Source organism: Apteryx mantelli, chromosome 33 (genome assembly GCF_036417845.1).
Source record: "Apteryx mantelli isolate bAptMan1 chromosome 33, bAptMan1.hap1, whole genome shotgun sequence".
NCBI lineage: Eukaryota > Metazoa > Chordata > Aves > Apterygiformes > Apterygidae > Apteryx > Apteryx mantelli.
This window is the reverse complement of record NC_090010.1, coordinates 2,187,346-2,211,777: the sequence shown is the minus strand read 5'-3', so window position 1 is coordinate 2,211,777 and position 24,432 is coordinate 2,187,346. Positions and strand designations below refer to the sequence as shown.

At 47.7% G+C, this 24,432-nt stretch overlaps 3 protein-coding genes across 3 annotated transcripts; all 3 read right to left on the bottom strand.

Moving 5' to 3' along the window:
* Positions 1-1,555: 1,555 nt before the first annotated feature.
* On the bottom strand, positions 1,556-12,394 carry LOC106495065 (keratin, type II cytoskeletal 7-like). The gene is made up of 9 exons (XM_067313943.1): positions 12,264-12,394; positions 5,296-5,794; positions 4,408-4,619; positions 4,135-4,195; positions 3,610-3,705; positions 3,179-3,343; positions 2,624-2,749; positions 1,723-1,943; positions 1,556-1,592 (listed from the first exon to the last, which is right to left on the bottom strand). The coding sequence occupies exons 1-9, from the start codon at positions 12,392-12,394 to the stop codon at positions 1,556-1,558; spliced, it is 1,548 nt and encodes a 515-aa protein (XP_067170044.1).
* A 3-nt stretch (positions 12,395-12,397) lies between these two features.
* On the bottom strand, positions 12,398-16,270 carry LOC136994808 (retinitis pigmentosa 1-like 1 protein). The gene is made up of 13 exons (XM_067313942.1): positions 16,177-16,270; positions 15,832-16,116; positions 15,523-15,771; positions 15,079-15,462; positions 14,656-15,018; positions 14,368-14,595; positions 14,125-14,307; positions 13,864-14,064; positions 13,513-13,803; positions 13,246-13,452; positions 12,904-13,185; positions 12,643-12,843; positions 12,398-12,582 (listed from the first exon to the last, which is right to left on the bottom strand). The coding sequence occupies exons 1-13, from the start codon at positions 16,268-16,270 to the stop codon at positions 12,398-12,400; spliced, it is 3,153 nt and encodes a 1,050-aa protein (XP_067170043.1).
* A 2,324-nt stretch (positions 16,271-18,594) lies between these two features.
* LOC106495064 (keratin, type II cytoskeletal 4-like) lies at positions 18,595-23,738 on the bottom strand. Its single transcript, XM_067314114.1, is given in 7 exon segments — positions 18,595-18,880; positions 19,205-19,330; positions 19,429-19,593; positions 19,968-20,063; positions 20,825-20,885; positions 21,386-21,603; positions 23,001-23,738. Coding segments are annotated over 7 exon segments (1,653 nt in total). The 3' UTR covers positions 18,595-18,631.
* Positions 23,739-24,432: the final 694 nt, after the last annotated feature.

Here is a 24,432-nt window from a genome sequence, read left to right as displayed (position 1 = left end):
AAGGCTTCAGTAATTTACACCAGCTAAACACTGGATCTACATCACACTCTCTGTGTGGCAGCCCTGGCACCTCTGCCTATTGTTCATTAAAAATTTTAATCAGCAGATATATCTGATTACAGCAGAGAAAACCCCCTTGTCCAATTTAGGACTAGGGCGTTCCTGTATTCTTGGGAAATACTAAAAACCAAGTAGCAACACTTTCATATTCCATGTGCTTTATTGGAAGTAGAGCAAACAAAGTTTTAGAGCTTTTGAGTCATCAGGATACAAATAATGGAGCTCTAATTTATGCATATGTCAAAGTACAGACTTTGTGTGTCACGACACTAAGTAAGGAAGCTAATGGGAATACAAGCAACATAATTACTTGTTGCTGACTACAGAAGGTGAAATGTGGGGTTTTTTGGTTCCTTTATGGCTTGCCTGCCTACATATGGATGACCAAACTGGTCTGAGACAGCTAAGAAAGAACTTCACTAGAGTCCTGCTGCTGCTCTCCATGACCCCACTGTCTCACTGGTACAGCTCTACTGACTTGCCTAAAATTACTTCATATTGACTTTGATGAAATGGAGAGTCCTAAAGAGCTCATTTACAGAAACACTTCCCGGAGCACTCTAGGGAAAGGATTTTGAACTAAGTATCACAACTTGTTTCATAGCTAGCAAAGGTTTCATCAGAAAAAATAAGAAGATGAAGCTGGTGGGAAGCAGGAATTGACTGATAGTATGATAGGTGCCCCAAGACAACGACAGCCTTTAAAGGAACAGAGGAATATGTTTTAAGTGTCCCTTTTTTTGAAGTGATCCTGGTGGCATTTCTCTGATGTGGTTTCCTGATGTTACAATGTTCTTCTTTCTAGTATGCCTCTTCCTCTAGTGGAAAGTAGTGTTGAGGACATTTTTACCACTCAAAGTGGACCAGGACTTTCGTTTTTATAACCGTATTTTAGTTCTTACATTCTGGCTGTCTTGACTCTTAGAGCTGAACTTCAGATCTGGCTGTTCCTGGGGCACAAAGGCCCAGTTGAAATCATCACCCCTGGCCTGCTCACCCCTCTTGGGTGAGCTTAGTCTCCCGATCTCTTCACAGTTCTGCAGCTCTCTCCACCCATCTCTTCAGTCCTACCACAGTGTTTACCAGTACCCTGTGGGGCTGAGCTCTGGCACGAATGGCCCCCTCTTCTGGAGCTGAACCCTCTGTTCCTGGAGATGTAGCCACAGCTGGGAGCTCCAGGGCTATACCGGCTGCCTACAGAGCTGGCTATGCTTCTAGAGGTGAATCCTCTGTGGCAGGCACTGACATCTGCAGGAAGGGATGCTCTACCAGCACCACAAAAGGACCAGCGTCTTCTGGACTGTCTATTAGCAGGGCCAGATCCACATCCCTGGCCAGAGATGATGTTGCAAGGGGTGGTGACCACTGTCATGGGAAAACATAAACTGAATCATTCAGGGAACAGTTCTCTTGGGGAGAACATGGCCTTCCTCCTCCCCCTGAAAACCAGAATTAGCTTTTTTATTGTTGTAAGAAAATAAAGCAAAACTTGCAATTACTTACACATGCTCACAGGGCTCCCAGTGCATATCCTAAAGGGGGAGAAAGTCATATGGTTATCCATCACATAACTAGCATTTCTAGCATTTTCCATCCTTCTTGTCTCTGCTGAAGAGTCCCAAAAACTGCACACTGCCCACACACAGTTGTGATGGTGCCCACCTTCTCTCTTCACCCTCCAGTAAGGTCTTATATGTTGTTATCTCAATATCCAGGGCCAGTTTAACATTCAGCAGCTCCTGGTAATCCCGCAGCATGTAAGCCAACCCATCCTTGGCCTTCTGGAGGGCGTTCTGCATCTCAATATGTTTCTCCCGGGCATCTTTCAGGGCACAGTCCCTGCGCTGTTCAGTATCACAAACTGATGTTTGCAGAGAAGACACCTGTCCAGGGAGAGACAAAAGTCCTTATGTTCTCTGCCCTCTCTCTTTCCATATTTACCTTTAAAAGAGTAATTCTCCTTTTGAGAGTGACAAATTCAAAAGTATTGATGTCATTTTTAGGAAAGCCAAATGTTTCTAAGATCAAACATCACTTCTGAAATATTACGGGAAGGCTGTGCGCATCTCCATACCGTGAGACTATGCTAAGCTTGTTTCAAGGATACCAATGTTTTGTTCTAATTGGAACTAATAATTAAGGTTTTCCATTATTTCCCGTTATAAAATATGTGATGAATCAGATGGCCTGAAAATTATACCACTTACTATGGGTGCTGAATTGCTGGTGAGTCATAACTCTACCTTACTTATTGGATGCTTTAAGCCTGTGTCAGAAGCATTGTCTCCTGCTAGAATTCTTGCTGGAGCAATTGTCTGAGTTGCTGTAGCTAATCCAATGATGTAATTTGGTGCAATTAGTTCTTTGCAATAATCGAAATGATCCAGCAGAAAATAGTCCATCAGATAATCCTCCAGCACTGTTAAGATCTTAGCTAGAGCAGTGGAAGCAGTCTGAGGCAATGATCTACATTAAAGACAAAAGGACTGCCTGAGAAATCTAGAAAAGATGGCTTGGGATCTCACATCCAGGAGATCCAGTGAGTAAATATGACCCTTTGTACCTGCTTCTTCATGTTTTCAAGATCACGCTGCCATCTCTGGATCACAAAACTCAGCTCTTCAATCTCTTGCTGGTGGGACTTCAGTTCATTGTAAAGTCTCCCCTTTGCCTCCTCAAGCTCTTGATACTGACGGTAAGAAAGGAGAGAGCTGGCAATTAATACCAGTAGTGTATGTAACATAGGAGCCTTGCTTCTGTTTCCAAAGTGAATTGGACTAAGTTTATAAAAATACTTGCAGTGTAGCCCTTCCTGAGACTTTCAACAGCAAAGGGAGCTTTCTTCCTGCAGCTTTCAGTGTTCACATCACCAGCGACACCCCACCACCACCCCTGTTCCCAGCATGACTGAGTCCTGTCCCATTGCACTATACTTGTGTTGGGGGTGTTCTCCTAACTTGGAGACTCTGCCCTGCTGTGAAGTTAGCTTAGCAGAATGGAAAATTAGGTCCATAAGTTACATAGTCATGACATAATAATAAAAAAAAAACCACTGTCTTTGTGCTACTATTTTTGACAGTGACAGAATTACGGCAGGTCGCTGGGTGCTACAACTTACCCTAGTTCTGTACAGTACGTTCAACTCTGCCTTGCTTTTCTGAGCTATGTCCTCATATCGGCACTCAATGCTCTTGAGGATGCCCTCCATAGCCAGGCCTCGACTGTTGTCCATTTTCACAATGACGGAAGTGTCACAAAGACTTTTCTCCAGCTCAGCAATTTCCTAGAAGCCATGTGAAGCGGCAGTAAGCTGTCAGTAGTCTTCCCTCCCTTCATTTCTCATCTCACACCCCAGTGGAAGTAACAGTACCGCTGAGAGTTTTTTCAGAGCCACAACCCATGAGGTGTGACTAGACTTGCAGCTTGAGCCCCATTGCCTCCAAGAGACAGCCTGATGGATTTGTTTAATCAGGCATAAATCAATATAGACAAGGAGTGGCTGGTGGGAATGGTAACCGTCTAGCAAGAACAAGATAGGAGTACCCATACCTGAGCAGACATGCACTTCAGAAACTCTGTCTCCTGCCTTAGGGTTTCCAGTTTTGCTTTCAGCTCTGCCTTGGTCAGATAGACACAGTCCACATCCTAAAAGAGTTCCCAAACATTTAGCCATCAAAATGATGGCTACATGGAGACCTAAGGCAGTTTCACTATGTTTTTTGAGTAAGATGTTTCATTTAGAAAATGTGATTTGGAAGGTCAGATATCCCCTGGACAGCAACAGCTGAGGGGTCCCACAAGCACATACAATATTGCTGGACTCTTGCTTAAAAATATCATGATTTGGGTGCTATGAATAATAAGCTGTCATTTTAGATTTAAATGTAATTTCTGTGGTAAATGGCAGAGGCTCGATACTCTCTGGCAATACTCTATGATGCATTTTTTCTGAATACTTATTTGTCTAATGACTTTTAATGTTCTCTAGACCTGATTCTTATCGTGGAAGGACCAGATGAGAGGAAACTCCTTGGATCTCTAAATCCAACCCTTCCATTCATCCAAATTCCTTACTTTCTTCAGCAGTATGAACTCATTCTTGGCAGCTGTGTGTCTGGTCACTTCCTGCTCATATCTGTCAGGGAAGAAAAGAGACTGGTTGCTAGGTCATTCTGTGGCTGGAGGCCTTATTTGTTTGGGTTTTTAGGGGGTCATGGTGCTTTTGGAATGTAGCTTTTTGTTAGAGAGAAGACTATCAAGAAAGACAAAAAAAAAAAAAAAAAAAAAAAGTTCAATTAGAAAGGCTGCCTGAGCTCACCTCCCTCTCAATAGTGTCCGCCCACTTACTTGCATTTAAACACTTCGACAAGCTTCTCCATGTCATTCCGCTCAGGCTCCATCTGCCCCCTCTCATGCAGCAGCAAGTCCAGCTGCCTTTGCAGGCTGCAAATGAAGCTGTCAAAGACATGCTTGAGGTTCTTCTGGGATGGCATGACCTGCTTTTGGAGGAGGTCCCGTTTAGTGGCCAGCACCCTGTTCTCCTGCTCCAGGTGCTGTACCTGCGATCAGAAAGTAAAGCCACCCTCTTCAGACACATGCTTAGGTGCATTGTACGGGGATCAGGTGAATGGGGAAGGAATTAGGCATCTTCTCTTCTGAGTCAATGCTCTAGGGGCTCATCATGAAGGGGACAAGGACAAAAGGGAGGTACTGTGATCTTCCTAACCCAGGAATCCTAGAGCAAACTAGGCCTGCTACTTTCCTGTTCCCCAGGGCAGCCTTAGGCAGCACAGCCTTTGCAGCAGCTACAGAGACTGTGAACTTTTTAAATACATCTGCATAGCAGCTGGATGCTCAGATAGTGGAAATCACCATTTGTCAATAGAAGACAGTGCAACTTTATGAGACCTAGCTGTGTAGAGTGAGTGCAACAGTGCAGAAGCACAGTAGAGGACCTTGGAGGAACAACTCCCTTACACTATTAAAAATAAATACAGATGCAGCTTATCCAAGCACACAAATAACCAGATTAAAATAACCTTATCGGCTAGACCTGCACTGGCAGCTTGGAGAGCTGCTACACAGCTTATGGTACTGGAGCCATGCCTGCTAAAGCCAGCATCAGTCTCATGTAAAGTGATGACAGAAGGAGAGGAATCAAAGACCTGAGTGCAAAAGGAAGATTTCCTTCATACTTAAACCTGATCATTCTTTGAGTCTCCTCTCAGATCTCACCTTGTCAATGAAACAGGCAAACTGGTTATTGAGGCTCTTCATCTGCTCTCTCTCCTGCATTCGGATGTGCTGGATTTCAGGGTCAATCTTTGCACAAAGAGGCTGCAGGAGGTTCTTATTGATGTGCCCCCTGCAAAGACCTTCACTTTTGCAGCTCCTGCCACGGAGACCTACCATGCTCCCGCGACTCCCACCTTCATTGTTGAAGTGGACATCCCTGCATCCCCATCCTCCATAGACTCCCTGTGGGAGTCTTCTGCCAGAGGAAATCTGTTTACATCCATCCACATTCTGGAGGCTTTGGCTTCTGTAGCTCCAGACTCCATATCCTCTCCCAAATGGTGCAGCTGAGGGGAAAATGCTGGTTCTGCAGCGGCTCATGCTGCTCACAGCAGAAGATGATGAGAAGCACTTTTGTCCATGAAGAGACCTTCCAGCTGACAGCTGTTGGCTCATGCTGGTATACTTGGAGGAGGAGAGGATCAGGAAAACCAGACTGCTGGAACAGAGCAGAGCATGCAACTCAAAAAGGGGCCCCTCTGCTCTGACACCCTGAGCATCTCCTTTATATATGTCTCAAAAGCTGGGCTTGGTTGATGCAGAAGAATAATTTGGGGTTTTCATGGGGTTTGCCTTGCCTGGCAGCAATTCATGGGTTTCAATATGCAAAACAATGTGTAACACTGAACATTTGTGAAATTCTATGGAATTTTACTGTTTTTAAATCGCATTGCTTGCAAGCTCAGCTTGGAGGACAGCATAGGCTGGGTTTCATGAGTTGTTTGTTTTATTATTTTAATTTGTTCTCCTTCCTCCCTTTAATTACAGTTTAGGAAATGGCCTTAAGAGTGTCTCCCATTCTGTCAAGGACAGATTGCAGAGGAATGTTGTGGTGAACAGCAAATTAGAACTGACTTTTGCATTATCTGTTCTCTTCATAGCCACTCCCTTGGGAGTCTCCAAAATTTTGCTTTTCACAGAATAAAGACAGTACATGTCCACAAGACACATCAAGGCACAGCCCAATGCTTAGAAACTGGGAATCATAACTTGGAGTGGAAATGCAAGTTTATGCATTGTGATAAAAGAGTGCAAAATACTTTATTTAAAAACAGCCCTCCACACACCATCCTCAGTTAAATACCATGACTGAATGGGCAGGATTCATCTCTCTTAACTTCAGATGTTAGGTCTGAGCTGATGGACTGACACATCTCACTTTTATTAGATGCCCACTTCATAATGGGAGGATTTGCTCTCTGGAGAGCCTTTCTCTTCTTCATTGACTACAAAGAAAGTCTAAAATGACCAGCTCAGACTTAGATGTCGGACTTTTAGGAGCTTAAATTAGTGTAGCTGTACCTTCTCATTAAGTTTTTGGCCCTGATTGTGTAGAGCACATGAAAAAACGAGACTCCCTTGAAGAAGACAAAAAATATCCTAGAAAAGAAGGAACCTCAGCCACAATAATATTAACTGGATGCTTGTTAATCTTTAACTGGAGACAGCAGTAGGCTTGGCCTTGGTGGGCAGACTATGAATGCACCAGCCACCAGTATCATGCAAAAGTACAAGCATTATTACTCCAACTCTGTATGGCTATTCTCTGTTTCTATCCTTTATATTTGAGCTTGTAATTAAAACTCTTGGGATACCTTGAGGCAAATAAAAAAGATTTATTAGGCTTGCTTGACAGATGGGGAAGAAGAGGCTGATAAGTTTAATATATTTGCTGAGAACCTCCCAATACTTCAGAGGTGGAGCCAAGATTGCAGCTCTGTCCTTGTGGCTCCTTTCCAGACTCCCTTTCATAACAGAAACATGAAAGCTTTCATTTCAGATTTGAAAGAAATGGTTTTCCCCTGCTCTTATGCCATCCTTCTCATTAACTTTTCAATTGGCTCAAAACTTGGTCAGTGTTCTTGGCAAATAAACATTTAAGGGTTTCAAATTCCCAAGAAAAGGGTAATATCTCACTTGCTCATTTCTTTCCTGAGTTTTACAGGGACTTTTTTGCTCCCTAGGACCATTGGAGGGCTTTTTTCGCTATCTTGAGGCTTGATGAAAAGCAAATCTGCTTACCAGAAACCCTGCTAGTATTCAGTCTCCAAGAGTGGCTGATACCAAAGGTTTTCTTGTACCTCATTATTTGCAAATATTCTGCACTAGAACATCTTGCCCATAGCCCAGCAAGAGAGATAATTGATGGTATGAAGCAGCTGGAAAGACAACTAGCTTAATTGCAGGTTCTTGACAGCACTATCAATTACACCTACACACAGAAGAGCAGGAATGATTGAAGCCCTGGGTGTCTAACTTGCCTGCTTAAATACCAGCAGAGTCCATGGCAATCCCAGCTGGAAGAGCAAGACTGGAGCCTAGGAGGAGGACACTTCGCCTGGAGCTGCTCTGAGTCTGTTCTCATTTTGTTTTTCCAGTTTGTCTTTCCTTCCTCTCCCACTGAATCCCCCGCCACTTGAATGGCCCTGGAGATGGGGATTCATGATGCTGATAGTGCTCCTGCAGCTTTTGAGCAGGGGGGATCTCACAGGACTCTGCCAGGCCCTGCTGTTGGCGGTGCAAGGAGAGCTTGGTTCCTTTCAAGTGGGCAAGGGTTAGCTCAGAGCTTTCGTGTTTAGAGCCTGCAAGGTTAAGGGTCTTTGTTTCAAAAGTTTTCTTCCCATAGATACACTTTGATAAGCAAAACTCTTGAACTTGTTTTTTCACATCCCTGGAGGTAGAGAAGGGTTTATTTATCCAGATCAGCCTCACCCCCTGACCCTGAGTCCCCAAAAGGCAGATGATGCCGCTTGATGCAACCCTGGGGCTGTTCTCAACTGCATAGTAGTGCTTTTGCAGGACAGGACCTGGTCCAGCTCAGGCTGTAGTTTAAAGGAGAGTGCATTACCCTCCCAACTTCACCTCATCCCACTCAGTTTGCTGCAGAAGCTAGAGTTTTTCCATGTCCTTTGAGAGTGGAGAGCCTCTTTAAGGTTAAAATACACCATATCTTCTCCATTTACTTCCATTCAGTTAACAGGACTCAGTGTTTTTGGGTCCAAGCAATTATGTTTGTTGTGGCTCCCTTTCAAGAGAGGGGGTTTGTATGTGTACGTGGGCACAGGGAGAGTAGAAAGGGGAACAGCTCCCAGGGTAATCATAGCTTGTTAGGGTTTTTTTTTTTTTTTTCCTTACCAGGAATTTTGGAAAGAGGCCCAGGAGTAAAGATAGAAGGAGGCCCATACAATGCAGCCATGACTAATTCCAAAGCTTTTTGCCAAAACAAATGAGGAGGGGACTTTTTGTTCTCGGTATCTTTGTATGGTAAAGAGTGCTGAAGCCCTAAACTCCCATGAGTCAGGATGGGAGAGAGGGCTCCAAGACCAGCTCTACACCTCTGCGGCACAACTTTTTTCCCCCACTAGGTGGTGGTATCTAATGCATCTTCAGCATCCCTGTCCTGATGGGTTTTTGTTTGGGTTCTTGGTGGTGGTGTGTCTGTTCACACTTAGTCCAACACTCAGGAACCTCTCAGGATACAGTTTAGCAAGAGGTGGCTCACACCTGTAGAGGGCATTATTTATTTAGAAGTCAGAACAGCGTGGGAACAATAAGGCCATCAGTCCACCTGGAAGAAGCCGAGGTTTCCTGTGGATTTGTGCCCTGAAGTTGACTATGAGCCTGGGATGTTTCATAAAATGCATGTGCATCCTGTAATGCATCTTCTGGCAGAAGGACAACACTGAGATACAGACTTCCCAACAGTTTTAATGACAACTGACCTATTGTCATCTTCTTTGTTACCTGCATTTCCTTCCCTCCTACCTGAAAGCTTGCTCTTCATGTCAATAACCTTGGAGATTCAAGCCATGCCTTGGCACAGGGTGTCAGTAGACACCTTGTTTCAGTGTTACATGATGAGCATGTTTACAGTGTTGTGCTGACTGATGCTACCTGCCTCAAAACATTGATGATACTAATCTGAAGGTCTCATCTTATGATCTTCTCTTCTCAAGTCTTCAGCTCAGCACCTGAACCTCAAAAATTAAAAAGTCTCTGGGCACAGCCTTATAGCCAGTCTACCTTGTGGCACCTCCCATTAAAAAATGCATGGGCACTATATAATTGACACATGCAACTTATTGTTGAGACAATGAGAAATTAGCAGTGGGCATATCCTTCTATACATAGACATTGCACCTCTTTGAGCTGCTTTCCAGCCTTTTTCCAGCTCAAATCCATACTGTCCAAAGAAATGAAACTTGGTCTTGCTCCTGACAGAATGAGCTGAATACACAAGCTCCTTACAGATATTAACAGGAGTTGGACCACATACCTGCTGAAGGAAAGAAACAGCAGCTATTAAGCATTTTTAAAAATACTGTATTTTTAGATGTCTGGCATCTGGGGCCAGATTTTTCATTCCTGCTTAAACAGGGGTAATTCTATATGGAAGGAGGTGCCAGAACACTCATCCCCAGAAACTGGAGATATCATTATAACTTAGCTGACAAGCAGAACAGGTTTTGATATACCCTTCCACACCATTCCTTCACAAAATTAGCCCTGCACTTAAGGCTATGTACTACCAGGGTGTAAACAGTACTTAGAATGACTTAGTGGAAATGCTGATCAAGCCCCTCTCAGGAGTTCAGGGTTAGCAGTCTTTTCTCTAACCTGGTCTCCCAGGCTACTCTTATAAGTCAACCAAAACAGATGGTTTGTCTGATCTCCAGAAGGTGATTCATCCCATACTAAAGTAGCTGCACAAATCAGGTCTGTTGAATTGCCTCCAGAAGTGCCAGTTTCTCTCCACTGACTCTACCTTCCTCCCTTCCACCGTACAAAACAGGTCAGTAAAGAACCCACAGACCTGACCACACTGATCAGATTAATTCTTTGTTTCTTTTGATTGCACTGATTATAGCTGCAAAACTCTAGGCATCCTGTCTAAAAAATTAGTTTAATAGTGAAACTAAAGCCCAGCAATACTTAGTAATGTGTATTTCAAAAAAATCAGAATTACCTTCTACGGTTTTCTTGGCAGTGGCCAGGGCAGGAGGGAGGGAGGGAGTGGGGAAGAGTTCTGTCCTGATTGAGAAGCCTTATCTACTGTCTTAGATGAAAATGTCTTTGTGATGATGTAGCTTATCACTTGGATTCTGAAGAGCTGAACTGTTTCAGTGCATTATGCAGTAGCAAGCATTAACAGGGTGAATAAACTATCTCAGCTCTTGTAGGGTAGCTCTGCATGGCATTTTGCAAGCACAGGTAGGCTCCTCCTATACTCTGAACCTGTGAGATGAAGCAGTGCAGATGAAAACCCAGGCTTATCTCAGCAGGGTTAGCTAACATCATCTCCAGATTTCATTAACACAGCCCTAGAACAGCTGATTGGGTCAGAGCATGCATAGGGCTTTCTGCATTCGATGAGAGCAATGATAACTCAGTTTTGCCTGAAATAGTGTGTCTAGAACTCCCCACATGAAGGGTAGCCCTAGTTTCTTCCAGATCAAAGGTTTCATGTAGCCCTTTGGGGCTCCCTATGAACCTTCTCTGTTTTCATGGGTCCATGGCCATGTGCAAATGGCTCTCCATAATGGATTTCCCACCAAGCTGAGCATCTCATTCCCCAGCAAGGAGCTGCCCACTGGCTCCCATCCCAGGCTGCCACCCGCAGGATTCTTCACAGTCTTATTTCTCTGAAAAGCAATTTAGAAGCTTCTATCTTCCCTCTGACTGGGGGAGAGGGACACAAAATGTTCCTGACATGGATTGTGACACTCCAGTTATTTAAGTGGAGTGTTGCTAAATTAAGATGACGCAGTTGCACTGAGCTTCTTGAACAAATTTTCCCAGGAATCTGTTTCTCTATTCTTCATTAGAACTTTTTATTGAATTTAGAGTAGCTCCCATGAGAATTTAGAATACTTCTAGCTTCTACTGCATAGAAGTGACCATTGAATAAAATATTGGTTAAACAAGGCTGACCAGAGGGTAGATGGACCCATCCAACAGTGCTTTGGAACCCTAGGAGAAGAACTGGGCTAGAAATAAGGAGACAATATTGTTCATAGACATTCTGTTCCTTTCTTAATCAGCAAAATGCAATGCTAGCAAAATTCACTTGGATGATTTGAACTGTGCTGTGATTACTTAATGAGCTAGGCCAATGGGACTTGTACTCTAAAACCTTTTTTTTTTTCTTCTTCTTCTTCTTCTTCTCCACAGCAGATGAGCCTATAGCCATAGATGTTCATTTGTAAACACCTTCTTCCATGTTTCCATTAAAAAATTTCCTGAGACTGGATCAGTTCTCCATAAACTAGATTACATATTTCAGAGCGTTCTTTCAAATATCTCATGCACGTTTCAGAGTTGCACCCTCGCACAGACCAATACACACACACCACAGGCAGGGTTTCAAGCTTTAGTTGACAAAGAAAAAGGTCCCAAATACAGCCTGAGAGCTGAAGTGCTCAAAGCATTTCAGAAAATACCTAAAGAAACAATAGCTACAGTTACAATATCTTCAAGAGAAAGTATAGGCCAAAAGAAGATGTGCCCATGGCGCACTGGTGGGAGAATTCAGGAGATGGTAGTGCAAAGAAAACAGAATTCGGGACTGCATATGACTCATCTAGACTAGAAGTGACTCAGTTAAGAGAAGGAAAGCCACTCTTGCATCCACAAGAACTCCATGCTCCCATTCCAGTGACAGTTGATCTTTGCACGCAAATATTATTTCGGGGAAAAATCTCTAGATGAACTGCCTGTCCCGGAGCCACTTCCCCCACCAGACCAATAACCACCCCCCTTTCTAGAAAAGCTCTCTGCCTGTAGAGCTGCATCCACCAGTACCATCTCCAAACTAGATCTTTCAAATCTACAGCATCCTACTCCTCCTCTGCATTCTGCTGCCCTCCAGATCCATATCCTCCCTCTCCAGAGCCATATCTTCCCCCTACATATACAGACCTTCCACCACCTGAGCTTCCTCCTCCTCCAGAGCCATATCCTCCTCCTCCACAGATGGACCCTCCACTACTAGAAATGGATCCCAAACCACCTGAGCTCCCCCCTCCTCCTCCAGACCCATAGCCTACTCCTCCACAGATGGACCCACCATGGCCAGAGCTGGATCCTCCATGACCTGAGCTTCCTCCTCCTCCAGAACCATAGCTTTCTCCTCCACAGATGGACCCTCCACTGCCTGAGCTGGATCCTCCATGACCTGAGCTTCCTCCTCCACCTCCAGAGATCGACCCTCTCCTGCCAGAGCTGCTGCTACCACCAGAGCTCAGACCCCCACTGTGGGGACTGTGCCTGCCACTGCCAGACCCGTACCCTCCTCCAGAGCTACTTCCCCCTCCACAGATGGACCCACCATGGCCAGAGCTGGATCCTCCATGACCTGAGCTTCCCCCTCCTCCAGACCCATAGCCTCCTCCTCCACAGATGGACCCTCCACTGCCAGAGCTGGATCCTCCATGACCTGAGCTTCCTCCTCCACCTCCAGAGATCGACCCTCTCCTGCCAGAGCTGCTGCTACCACCAGAGCTCAGACCCCCACTGTGGGGACTGTGCCTGCCACTGCCAGACCCGTACCCTCCCCCAGAGCTACTTCCCCCTCCACAGATGGACCCTCCACTGCCAGAGCTGGATCCTCCATGACCTGAGCTTCCTCCTCCTCCAGACCCATAGCCTCCTCCTCCACAGATGGACCCACCATGGCCAGAGCTGGACCCTCCATAGCCAGAGCTGGACCCTCCTCCAGAACCATAGCCTCCTCCTCCACAGATGGACCCTCCACTGCCTGAGCTGGATCCACCACCACCCGAGCTTCCTCCTCCACCTCCAGAGATCGACCCTCTCCTGCCAGAGCTGCTGCTACCACCAGAGCTCAGACCCCCACTGTGGGGACTGTGCCTGCCACTGCCAGACCCGTACCCTCCTCCAGAGCTACTTCCCCCTCCTCCTCCACAGATGGACCCACCATGGCCAGAGCTGGACCCACCATGGCCAGAGCTTCCTCCTCCTCCAGACCCATAGCCTCCTCCTCCACAGATGGACCCTCCACTGCCTGAGCTGGATCCTCCATGACCTGAGCTTCCTCCTCCACCTCCAGAGATCGACCCTCTCCTGCCAGAGCTGCTGCTACCACCAGAGCTCAGACCCCCACTGTGGGGACTGTGCCTGCCACTGCCAGACCCGTACCCTCCTCCAGAGCTACTTCCCCCTCCTCCTCCACAGATGGACCCACCATGGCCAGAGCTGGACCCACCATGGCCAGAGCTTCCTCCTCCTCCAGAACCATAGCTTTCACCTCCTCCACAGATGGACCCACCATGGCCAGAGCTGGACCCACCATGGCCAGAGCTTCCCCCTCCTCCAGACCCATAGCTTTCTCCTCCACAGATGGACCCTCCACTGCCTGAGCTGGATCCACCACCACCCGAGCTTCCTCCTCCACCTCCAGAGATCGACCCTCTCCTTCCAGAGCTGCTGCTACCACCAGAGCTCAGACCCCCACTGTGGGGACTGTGCCTGCCACTGCCAGACCCGTACCCTCCTCCAGAGCTACTTCCCCCTCCACAGATGGACCCACCATGGCCAGAGCTGGATCCTCCATGACCTGAGCTTCCCCCTCCTCCAGACCCATAGCCTCCTCCTCCACAGATGGACCCTCCACTGCCAGAGCTGGATCCTCCATGACCTGAGCTTCCTCCTCCACCTCCAGAGATCGACCCTCTCCTTCCAGAGCTGCTGCTACCACCAGAGCTCAGACCCCCACTGTGGGGACTGTGCCTGCCACTGCCAGACCCGTACCCTCCTCCAGAGCTACTTCCCCCTTCTCCTCCACAGATGGACCCACCATGGCCAGAGCTGGACCCACCATGGCCATAGCCTCCTCCTCCACAGATGGACCCTCCACTGCCAGAGCTGGATCCTCCATGACCTGAGCTTCCTCCTCCACCTCCAGAGATCGACCCTCTCCTGCCAGAGCTGCTGCTACCACCAGAGCTCAGACCCCCACTGTGGGGACTGTGCCTGCCACTGCCAGACCCGTACCCTCCTCCAGAGCTACTTCCCCCTCCTCCTCCACAGATGGACCCACCATGGCCAGAGCTGGACCCACCATGGCCAGAGCTGGACCCACCATGGCCAGAGCTTCCTCCTCCTCCAGATCCATAGCTTTCTCCTCCACAGATGGACCCTCCACTGCCTGAGCTGGATCCTCCATGACCTGAGCTTCCTCCTCCACCTCCAGAGATCGACCCTCTCCTGCCAGAGCTGCTGCTACCACCAGAGCTCAGACCCCCACTGTGGGGACTGTGCCTGCCACTGCCAGACCCGTACCCTCCTCCAGAGCTACTTCCCCCTCCACAGATAGACCCACCATGGCCAGAGCTGGATCCTCCATGACCTGAGCTTCCTCCTCCTCCAGACCCATAGCCTCCTCCTCCACAGATGGACCCACCATGGCCAGAGCTGGACCCTCCATAGCCAGAGCTGGACCCTCCTCCAGAACCATAGCCTCCTCCTCTACAGATGGACCCACCATGGCCAGAGCTGGACCCACCATGGCCAGAGCTTCCTCCTCCTCCAGACCCATAGCCTCCTCCTCCACAGATGGACCCTCCACTGCCAGAGCTGGATCCTCCATGACCTGAGCTTCCTCCTCCACCTCCAGAGATCGACCCTCTCCTTCCAGAGCTGCTGCTACCACCAGAGCTCAGACCCCCACTGTGGGGACTGTGCCTGCCACTGCCAGACCCGTACCCTCCTCCAGAGCTACTTCCCCCTCCACAGATGGACCCACCATGGCCAGAGCTGGATCCTCCATGACCTGAGCTTCCCCCTCCTCCAGACCCATAGCCTCCTCCTCCACAGATGGACCCTCCATGGCCAGAGCTGGACCCACCATGGCCAGAGCTGGACCCACCATGGCCAGAGCTTCCTCCTCCTCCAGAACCATAGCCTCCTCCTCTACAGATGGACCCACCATGGCCAGAGCTAGATCCACCATGGCCAGAGCTTCCTCCTCCTCCAGACCCATAGCCTCCTCCTCCACAGATGGACCCTCCACTGCCTGAGCTGGATCCTCCATGACCTGAGCTTCCTCCTCCACCTCCAGAGATCGACCCTCTCCTGCCAGAGCTGCTGCTACCACCAGAGCTCAGACCCCCACTGTGGGGACTGTGCCTGCCACTGCCAGACCCGTACCCTCCTCCAGAGCTACTTCCCCCTCCTCCTCCACAGATGGACCCACCATGGCCAGAGCTGGACCCACCATGGCCAGAGCTGGACCCACCATGGCCAGAGCTGGACCCACCATGGCCAGAGCTTCCTCCTCCTCCAGACCCATAGCTTTCTCCTCCACAGATGGACCCTCCACTGCCTGAGCTGGATCCTCCATGACCTGAGCTTCCTCCTCCACCTCCAGAGATCGACCCTCTCCTGCCAGAGCTGCTGCTACCACCAGAGCTCAGACCCCCACTGTGGGGACTGTGCCTTCCACTGCCAGACCCGTACCCTCCTCCAGAGCTACTTCCCCCTTCTCCTCCACAGATGGACCCACCATGGCCAGAGCTGGACCCACCATGGCCATAGCCTCCTCCTCCACAGATGGACCCTCCACTGCCAGAGCTGGACCCACCATGGCCAGAGCTGGACCCACCATGGCCAGAGCTTCCTCCTCCTCCAGACCCATAGCTTTCTCCTCCACAGATGGACCCTCCACTGCCTGAGCTGGATCCTCCATGACCTGAGCTTCCTCCTCCACCTCCAGAGATCGACCCTCTCCTGCCAGAGCTGCTGCTACCACCAGAGCTCAGACCCCCACTGTGGGGACTGTGCCTGCCACTGCCAGACCCGTACCCTCCTCCAGAGCTACTTCCCCCTCCACAGATGGACCCTCCACTGCCAGAGCTAGATCCACCATGGCCAGAGCTTCCTCCTCCTCCAGACCCATAGCCTACTCCTCCACAGATGGACCCACCATGGCCAGAGCTGGATCCTCCATGACCTGAGCTTCCTCCTCCTCCAGAACCATAGCTTTCACCTCCACAGATGGACCCTCCACTGCCTGAGCTGGATCTTCCATGACCTGAGCTTCCTCCTCCACCTCCAGAGATCGACCCTCTCCTGCCAGAGCTGCTGCTACCACCAGAGCTCAGACCCCCACTGTGGGGACTGTGCCTGCCACTGCCAGACCCGTACCCTCCTCCAGAGCTACTTCCCCCTCCTCCTCCACAGATGGACCCACCATGGCCAGAGCTGGATCCTCCATGACCTGAGCTTCCTCCTCCACCTCCAGAGATCGACCCTCTCCTGCCAGAGCTGCTGCTACCACCAGAGCTCAGACCCCCACTGTGGGGACTGTGCCTGCCACTGCCAGACCCGTACCCTCCCCCAGAGCTACTTCCCCCTCCACAGATGGACCCACCATGGCCAGAGCTGGATCCTCCATGACCTGAGCTTTCTCCTCCTCCAGAACCATAGCTTTCTCCTCCACAGATGGACCCACCATGGCCAGAGCTTCCTCCTCCTCCAGAACCATAGCCTCCTCCTCTACAGATGGACCCACCATGGCCAGAGCTAGATCCACCATGGCCAGAGCTTCCTCCTCCTCCAGAACCATAGCTTTCTCCTCCACAGATGGACCCTCCACTGCCTGAGCTGGATCCTCCATGACCTGAGCTTCCTCCTCCACCTCCAGAGATCGACCCTCTCCTGCCAGAGCTGCTGCTACCACCAGAGCTCAGACCCCCACTGTGGGGACTGTGCCTGCCACTGCCAGACCCGTACCCTCCTCCAGAGCTACTTCCCCCTCCTCCTCCACAGATGGACCCACCATGGCCAGAGCTGGACCCACCATGGCCATAGCCTCCTCCTCCACAGATGGACCCTCCACTGCCAGAGCTGGATCCACCACCACCCGAGCTTCCTCCTCCACCTCCAGAGATCGACCCTCTCCTGCCAGAGCTGCTGCTACCACCAGAGCTCAGACCCCCACTGTGGGGACTGTGCCTGCCACTGCCAGACCCATACCCTCCTCCAGAGCTACTTCCCCCTCCACAGATGGACCCACCATGGCCAGAGCTGGATCCTCCATGGCCAGAGCTTCCTCCTCCTCCAGACCCATAGCCTCCTCCTCCGCAGATGGACCCTCCACTGCCAGAGCTGGATCCCCCACCACCCGAGCTTCCTCCTCCACCTCCAGAGATCGACCCTCTCCTTCCAGAGCTGCAGCTACTTCCAGCGCTGTGATTCGTACTGCACGGACCATGCCTTCTACTCTCAGAGCCATAACTTCCTCCTCCAGAGCCGTATGCACCCCTCACACCGGAACCTGCAGTACAAGTACTTTCGGGATTGTTTATCCCTCCAGAGCTATATTCTGCTGAAGTATATCCAGTATTTTCAGGATGGCATCGTCCTCTAGATCTTCCTCTTAGGCCACTCGTGGCACTCGCAGTGTAGTCAATGACACCTGCAAGGAAAGTCATATACCTTATTGCAGCAATGGAAACAATTATAAGCACAGCTGATGTATGTACTTATATATGGCCATCCTTGTACCTACTTTAGGGATCATACTGAAATCATTGTAAAGGGTGAGCAAGAACTTTCATAAGTGGACATACTTATGAAACATGGCCTCCTATGGGTCTGTCTTGTAGTTTGATTAACTTGTGCTTAAGATGACTTATGTCTTGCACTGTACATGAACACACAGTGCATCCTTTCCTTCAAGAAGGTCATGAGTACTGGCCTCTCTTTCCTTTAGCTGCCTTCCTGCTTCCATGAGTTTCAGGATAAGATTATTTTTGCTTCAATGAGACATGTGTAATGTAGACGCATATTATATATATGGATCTATATTCCATATAGAATAAGAGACATGTCTCCCACTCCTTACAGACTTGGTTGAAATTTGCCAATAAGCTCAAAAATTAGTAGATCAAGACAAAGTTATAAATGCATATACACATGTATTCACACACAGACTCACAAGACAACAACATATACCTCATTTTCCTAGGAAACTAGGTTAAAAGCACACATGGTGTTAAGCATCACAGACAACAAAATGGTAATAGTGCTCTTAATAAAGCAAACCATAACCTTGAGATACTTACAGATTCTTGCCGGTGAGCCTTCCTGTATCCTGTGAAGAAAAAGTGAAATTGAGATAGTGTACCCAATAAATCTAAAAGTCAGTTTAGGCTCTATCAATAGCCCAAAGAAAGAGCTCATCCCTTCCAGACAGCAGTTCATTTTAGTGATCTAAGTGATGGATTGTAGGACAGACTGCACTGAGCAGGTGCTTCTATCCTGGATGAATAGTTTGTACATACCTTGTCTCCTCCTCCTCAAGAAGTGACCTGTACATGGCAATTTCAACATCCAGGGCCAATTTCACATTCAGGAGCTCCTGGTAGTCATGAAGAAGACGAGCTAGCTCATCCTTGGCCTGTTGCAAGGCATGCTCCAACTCCTGAAGCTTTTCGTGGCCATCTTTGATGGCAGAGTTCCCACGCTGGTCAGCATCCCTAATTGCTTCTTGGAGGCTGGCATTCTGCAGAGGGCACAAGTAGAATGTGTCCATTTCCCTTCAACAGGACTGGGATTTTCAAACCTTCCTGTGAGTCCTTGGAAACTAAAAGGCCTGCCTCAATGATAGCACTCAAAAGATACAGCATTAGACTGGCTAAATTAACCCAAATTAAATCCCAGCATAGATATCCAAAATCAAAACCCGTTTCACTTCAAAGCAAATACATCATCTCCAGATTTGGCTCCAAAGGGCAGGGTATATTATTCTGCATTGACTCCCCATGTAGACATCCTTAGCATGCATGACATAAACAATTTAGTCCTGTTAGGAAAGCCTCAGCTTTACCTTTTTCCTTATGATTTCAATTTCTGGCCGCAGTCTTTGGATCTGCCTGGTCAGTTCTTGGATTTCCTGGTAACTGTTTCTCAGCTGCTCACGGTAATTTACCCACATGTCCTGAAGGTCCTGGTACTGGTGTGCAGAGAGAAGAGAACAGGCACCTTGGTTTCTTGTCCACTGATCCCCAAGCCAGACAGACTTTCTTCCCTATCTTGTTGCTGTCTACTCACTCTGCCCTGATACATGTCATCCACTTCAGCTTTGCTCTTCTGAGCAATTCCCTCATACTCCCGTCTGACTTCTTCAATGATGCCATCCATGTTCAGTTCTCTGTGGTTGTCCATGGACAGAATGACATCGGTGTTGCCAACTACTGTTTGCAGCTGAGACAGCTCCTGCAAGGAAAACAAGATTTTGGATATTAACAGTCCAGGTGAACAGTTCAGGTCCTGTTATGAGGAATGAAATGGGACCTTCTGTCCAGCCAACCACTGGAACTTCCCTACCTGCATCACCCAGAGCCTAGAATCCTCCAAGTCCTACAGGTCAACCACCAGTTTTAATTTTGAAGTGTCTCTTCCAACCTCCAGGCCACACCAGCCCCCTTTTTTCACTCATGGGTACAAAAAGGCACTTCATTAGATCAAAGGCCAGGGATGATCCACTCTACATGCTAAGTCCTGTTCCAGGGGAATTTTCTAGGAACCTCCAAAAGGTACATGTCCTATATGACCTGAGGGAAAGTTTTTAGTCCGAGAAGCATACTCACTGCCTCATATAAGCATCTGAGGAACTCAAGCTCCTGCTTCAGTATTTCCACCCGCACATCAAACTCCATTTTTCCCATGTAGGCACTGTCCAGTTCCTGTGAAGAGAACCACAGGCATATTTATATTTCTTTGATGGCAAACTCTCCACTGAAGTGCAATTCTTGCTAAACTTAGTACATTTCTTTAAGCCCTTCATTCCTGGAGTCAAATAATGGCCCCAAAATCTCAGTTTTAATTTTAAAAGCAGCAAAAATAGAAGTTTTCAATGCTTAGAACTGAAAAGAATGATTTGGAAATAAAGCAGAATAGTTGTGTCAACAGATGTGTTCCTGGAGAAAATGCAAAATGTACAAACATGGATTTCATTATTTTTTTCTGACAAAGTTATCTGAATTTTCTATTTTCCTACTTAAATCATCTATAAATATTATCCTGTGTGTACTCAAATGTATGTGTGTGTACACACACACGCATAAACAGAAAGCTGCATTAAAGACAGTCACATTCGTGATCAGCTTCTCCACCTGACACAAGCAACACACAAATCGCTGAATTTTGGCTTTGCTTCATCTTCCTCAACGTTAGTCCCCTTAATAATGATATCTCACCCAGATCGTGCTTGAGTGAATGGAGAAAGACCAACACCTCTTAGATATTCATCTTACAAGGGACCAAGTCAGTCTCTGGAGGAAATGATTTCTCTCCATTCTTGCAGTAAAAAACTTAGGTTTTAGATGACTTCAGTTAGAGGAGAAAAAGTTAAGCAAAGACACTGCTTTTGAAAACCTCAGCCACAATCCAGTTATTGTTTTATCTCTGAGGCTTTGATTTAGCTCAGTGCCTTGGATTACTGCACCTTTTTGAGCTCCACAAACTCCTCCTCTTTACACATGCGCTTGTTGATTTCATCCTCGAATCTGTGCAACAAAGAAAAGAAATAGGTAGCTCATTGCCTATCATAATTTTTCAGTCAAGTGGATCAGAAACCAAAGGGAATGAACCAAACACTGACTGTGCCAAGTTTTCATTTAAATGCAATTTCTGTCAGCTGCAAAAGCAGTTGCAAAACCTCTGGAAAAGCATATGCCAAATTAGCAAAAACATAGTAGATCTAGACAAGGTCTAAAGTCCTCATAATCTGAGCTAAAATTCTCACATTCCCATATAGCATCATTTGGGGGCAGCTAAGCTAGAATGAGAAGTGACTTCTCAGCTTGACCCCACTGCTCAGCTCTGCCCCTCCTCTCCTCCACTGCACAGGTTTAACCACAATTCCCACCTGCCAGTGAAGCAGGAGTAAGGAATTCTGGGTCACTCACTGGTAGGGGGAAGAAGGGCATGAGGAAGGACAGGGGGAGGGGAAGGAGTCAGATTCCAGCTCTACAATTTGCTTTTTCCCAGACTCCCGATTATTCACCTCTTTTTATAATCTTCAACAAAGCGAAGCATATTGTATGCTTCCGGATCCAGCTGTTCCTTTTGGTTCTGGAGAGTTTCTAACTGCCTCTGCAGGCTGCTGATGTAAGATTTGAAGAAAGAGGCGATACTTCTGCTTTCCTCCGGCTGGGCACTTTGCTGCTGCAGAAGTTCCCATTTGGTCATTAGAGCCTGGTTCTGCTGCTCAAGGCATTGAACCTGAAAGCCAAACCAGAAGAGCATCTCTACCACTGGAAACCACTGGGGGAAGCACTGACAGCAGCATTAGTCTCCATTAACAATAGCAAAACCAACACTAATTAATTATCTCCACCACGGTAACATCTACAGGTTTAGTAAGCTGGGACCAACTGTAAGAACTGTGATACCAACGCATGAGACAGTTTAGGTAAACATGGGGACTGTCCAATCTGTTGCCTAAGAAGGGTGCGATTTTACCGCTGCTTCTCAAAGCTGATTCTCACTCAAATTTTTGCTGTTTTTTCATCTCTTAAATGCACAGTACTTTGGGAGGATGTTTGGGGTGGGGGGAGATTTCAGCTGTTTCTGCAGTTCCTTACACATCCAAATACATGAGAAGAGCTAGCCCCTTAGGGGAACACACAGGATGACTCTTCTTCTAGATATATCTTGTCTTAGAGAAGAAAGTTAGGAAGACCTACAACACTCAGAGTTGGCATTTTCAGAAAACCAGAAGGATAGCTTTTCTTTAGAGGGGATGCTGAACAGGCTGTTATCCTGGCAGCTGACATCCAGAATGTTTAAAGAAAAGAGTCAAAAGCCCTCATATTTTTCAGGATTAAGCACGCTTAAAACTTCTGGGTGCAACCAACATCTTTCCTATAAAGGTAATACCAGAAGCCCTTAAGTCCTCACATGTAACAAATAATACCAGCTTCCACCCTATGCAGAGACACACGTCACCACCCAAACAAAGGCACATGCAAGGTCTCTGTGGGTAGAAGTGTTTTGATGGGTGTTTTGTTCCTGTGTCTGTGAGTAGAAAGGAGTGAGAAGATAACACTAGGCACAGAGATGAAAGAGTTGTAGTGTAAACCAAGGAAAGAGGTAAAGAAGAAAGATTTGGGAACCATTGGCTAGCAGAAAGAAGCTAGGAACTCCAAGCAAAGAAATCACTTGTCATTTTGTGGTTCAAAGAAATGCAACATTTTGCTTTAGAAAAAGAAACAAGAACATATCAGTGCTGTCTGTTACCCATTTCTCCTCCTAGCACAGACAATTCTCAGGCTCTAGAATATTGCTAGCCATGCAGATTTCCCTTTCCTCAAAAGGGAAATGGATTAATATGTCAGTGACATCCCCTTAGTTCATTATCATCCTGCCACAAAAGAAGCCTTGAAGATACTTATCCCAGGGCTAAATATAAGTGATTCATGCAGCGGAGCTTACAACAAGCTATTAAGAACTTTGTACTGGCCTAATGGAATCCAGCCATTGCTGTAATTTTGGAGGAGAGGATGCAAAAGGATCAGATGTGTTAATGCCGCACTTGTCCCCACACCTTTCCCAAGCAGAGCAGTACCCCTGCTATTTTCCCCTCCTGGATAAGAAATAAAAAGACAACAGGGACTTACCTTATCGATGAATGATGCAAATTTGTTGTTGAGAGTCTTAATCTGCTCTTTCTCATCTGACCGCACTCTCTGGAACTCAGGGTCAATTTGCACATGTACTGGCCTCAGCAGGCTGGTATTGACATGGACCTCCTTGATGCCTTGACTAACACCAGCCTGCCCAAAACTCTGTCCAGCCCCTTGCTCACCAAAGGCACTTCTACGAAGGCCACCTCCAAGTGCCTCCCTGCCTAAACCTCCTCCACACATGCTACCAGGCCCTGCTTGACCACCTTGAAAAGCTCCCACAGGACATTCTCTTCTGCCAAAGCCTGTACCAAGATGTCTCCTGCCACCAAATCCCAGGCACCTTCCATATCCTCTTCCTTCTCCTCTGTAGCCTCCACAGAGGGAAACGTTCCAAAACCCACCAAGGTTATGCAGACTCCTGCTGCCATACCCGTACCCATAACCACCATATCTTTCTTCTCCTCTGTTGTTGTCACAGCGGCTCAGGGCAGATGAGCTTCGCCCACTACCCAGTGTACCACAGTGAGCAGAAAAAGAACTGAAATCCCCATCCCCAAATCTGGAGAATTGTCGGTTCATAGCGTCGTTTTCAGAGCGTTAAGAGAAGGCAAGAGAGCAGGTGGTGGAGGCTGTAAAACAGGAAGAGAAATGAGAGTGAAAGAGCCTCAACTCCTCTGCTGGGGGAGATGGAAGTTCTCCTTTATACCTTATGGAGGAGTTGGTCTCCATTCCATGGTAATCAGCAGGTTTGTTAATTTTATTACTGGGTTTGGTTCATCAGGCAGCAATTAATGGCTGCTTGAACAGGCGACAGAGTAAACACCACACACCAGTGGAGGAATTGTGAAATTCTCCAAATCCTGCTTGACTCACAAGCTTTGCTCAGATGAGATTTCCTTATCTAGTTAGCCTGCCCTCCATCATTAATTACAGTATGCACAGTTATCAATGCACATTATCATGGTTTGTTCTCTCTCATTTTTCCCCACCTCCTTTGGCATTTCATTTTACGAGATGAAAGGCCTTGGTATAGCCCCATATAACCCTCACCGACTGTGGGGAGAAGGAAGGGGGCTCAGCTTCCCTCACAGTATCACCTGAAGTACATACTATGCATCAAGTATATGCTACTAAGTACCAAATATAGAGCTGGTCTCCAAGCTTTTCTACCGAGATTCTACCACTGCACATCTGTCTGACCCATCCTTCCACCCCCTCCCTGTCTCTGTGCAGGACTCCACCTTCCCACTCCGAGCACACTTTGGTGTGGCAAATGGCCATGGACATGTTAAAGAGCATTTGGGAGACAAGTCATGCTGCAGCCAACGCCACTGGGAGACTTCAGCTTTGACCAATAACTCAAAAAAGACAATGGAGATGCGATACACTGTCACCAAAAGCACCACTGGGAACAATTTCCAAA

Bases quoted from the DNA above. Each gene is read 5' to 3' on its own strand.
- LOC106495065 (XM_067313943.1), bottom strand. From the start codon at position 12,394: ATGGGTCTGGAGGAGGAGGGGGGAGCTCAGGTGGTTTGGGATCCATTT. The intron at 4,196-4,407 runs GTAAGTGGGCGG...CTTCCCTGACAG, and splicing joins GTCGAAGTGTTTAAATGCAA to ATATGAGCAGGAAGTGACCA. The intron at 3,344-3,609 runs GTATGGGTACTC...CATGGCTTCTAG, and splicing joins TGAAGTGCATGTCTGCTCAG to GAAATTGCTGAGCTGGAGAA.
- LOC136994808 (XM_067313942.1), bottom strand. From the start codon at position 16,270: ATGGGTCTGGAGGAGGAGGAAGCTCTGGCCATGGTGGATCTAGCTCTG. The intron at 14,596-14,655 runs GTACGGGTCTGG...CTCTGGTGGTAG, and splicing joins GGAAGTAGCTCTGGAGGAGG to CAGCAGCTCTGGCAGGAGAG. The intron at 14,308-14,367 runs GTACGGGTCTGG...CTCTGGTGGTAG, and splicing joins GGAAGTAGCTCTGGAGGAGG to CAGCAGCTCTGGCAGGAGAG.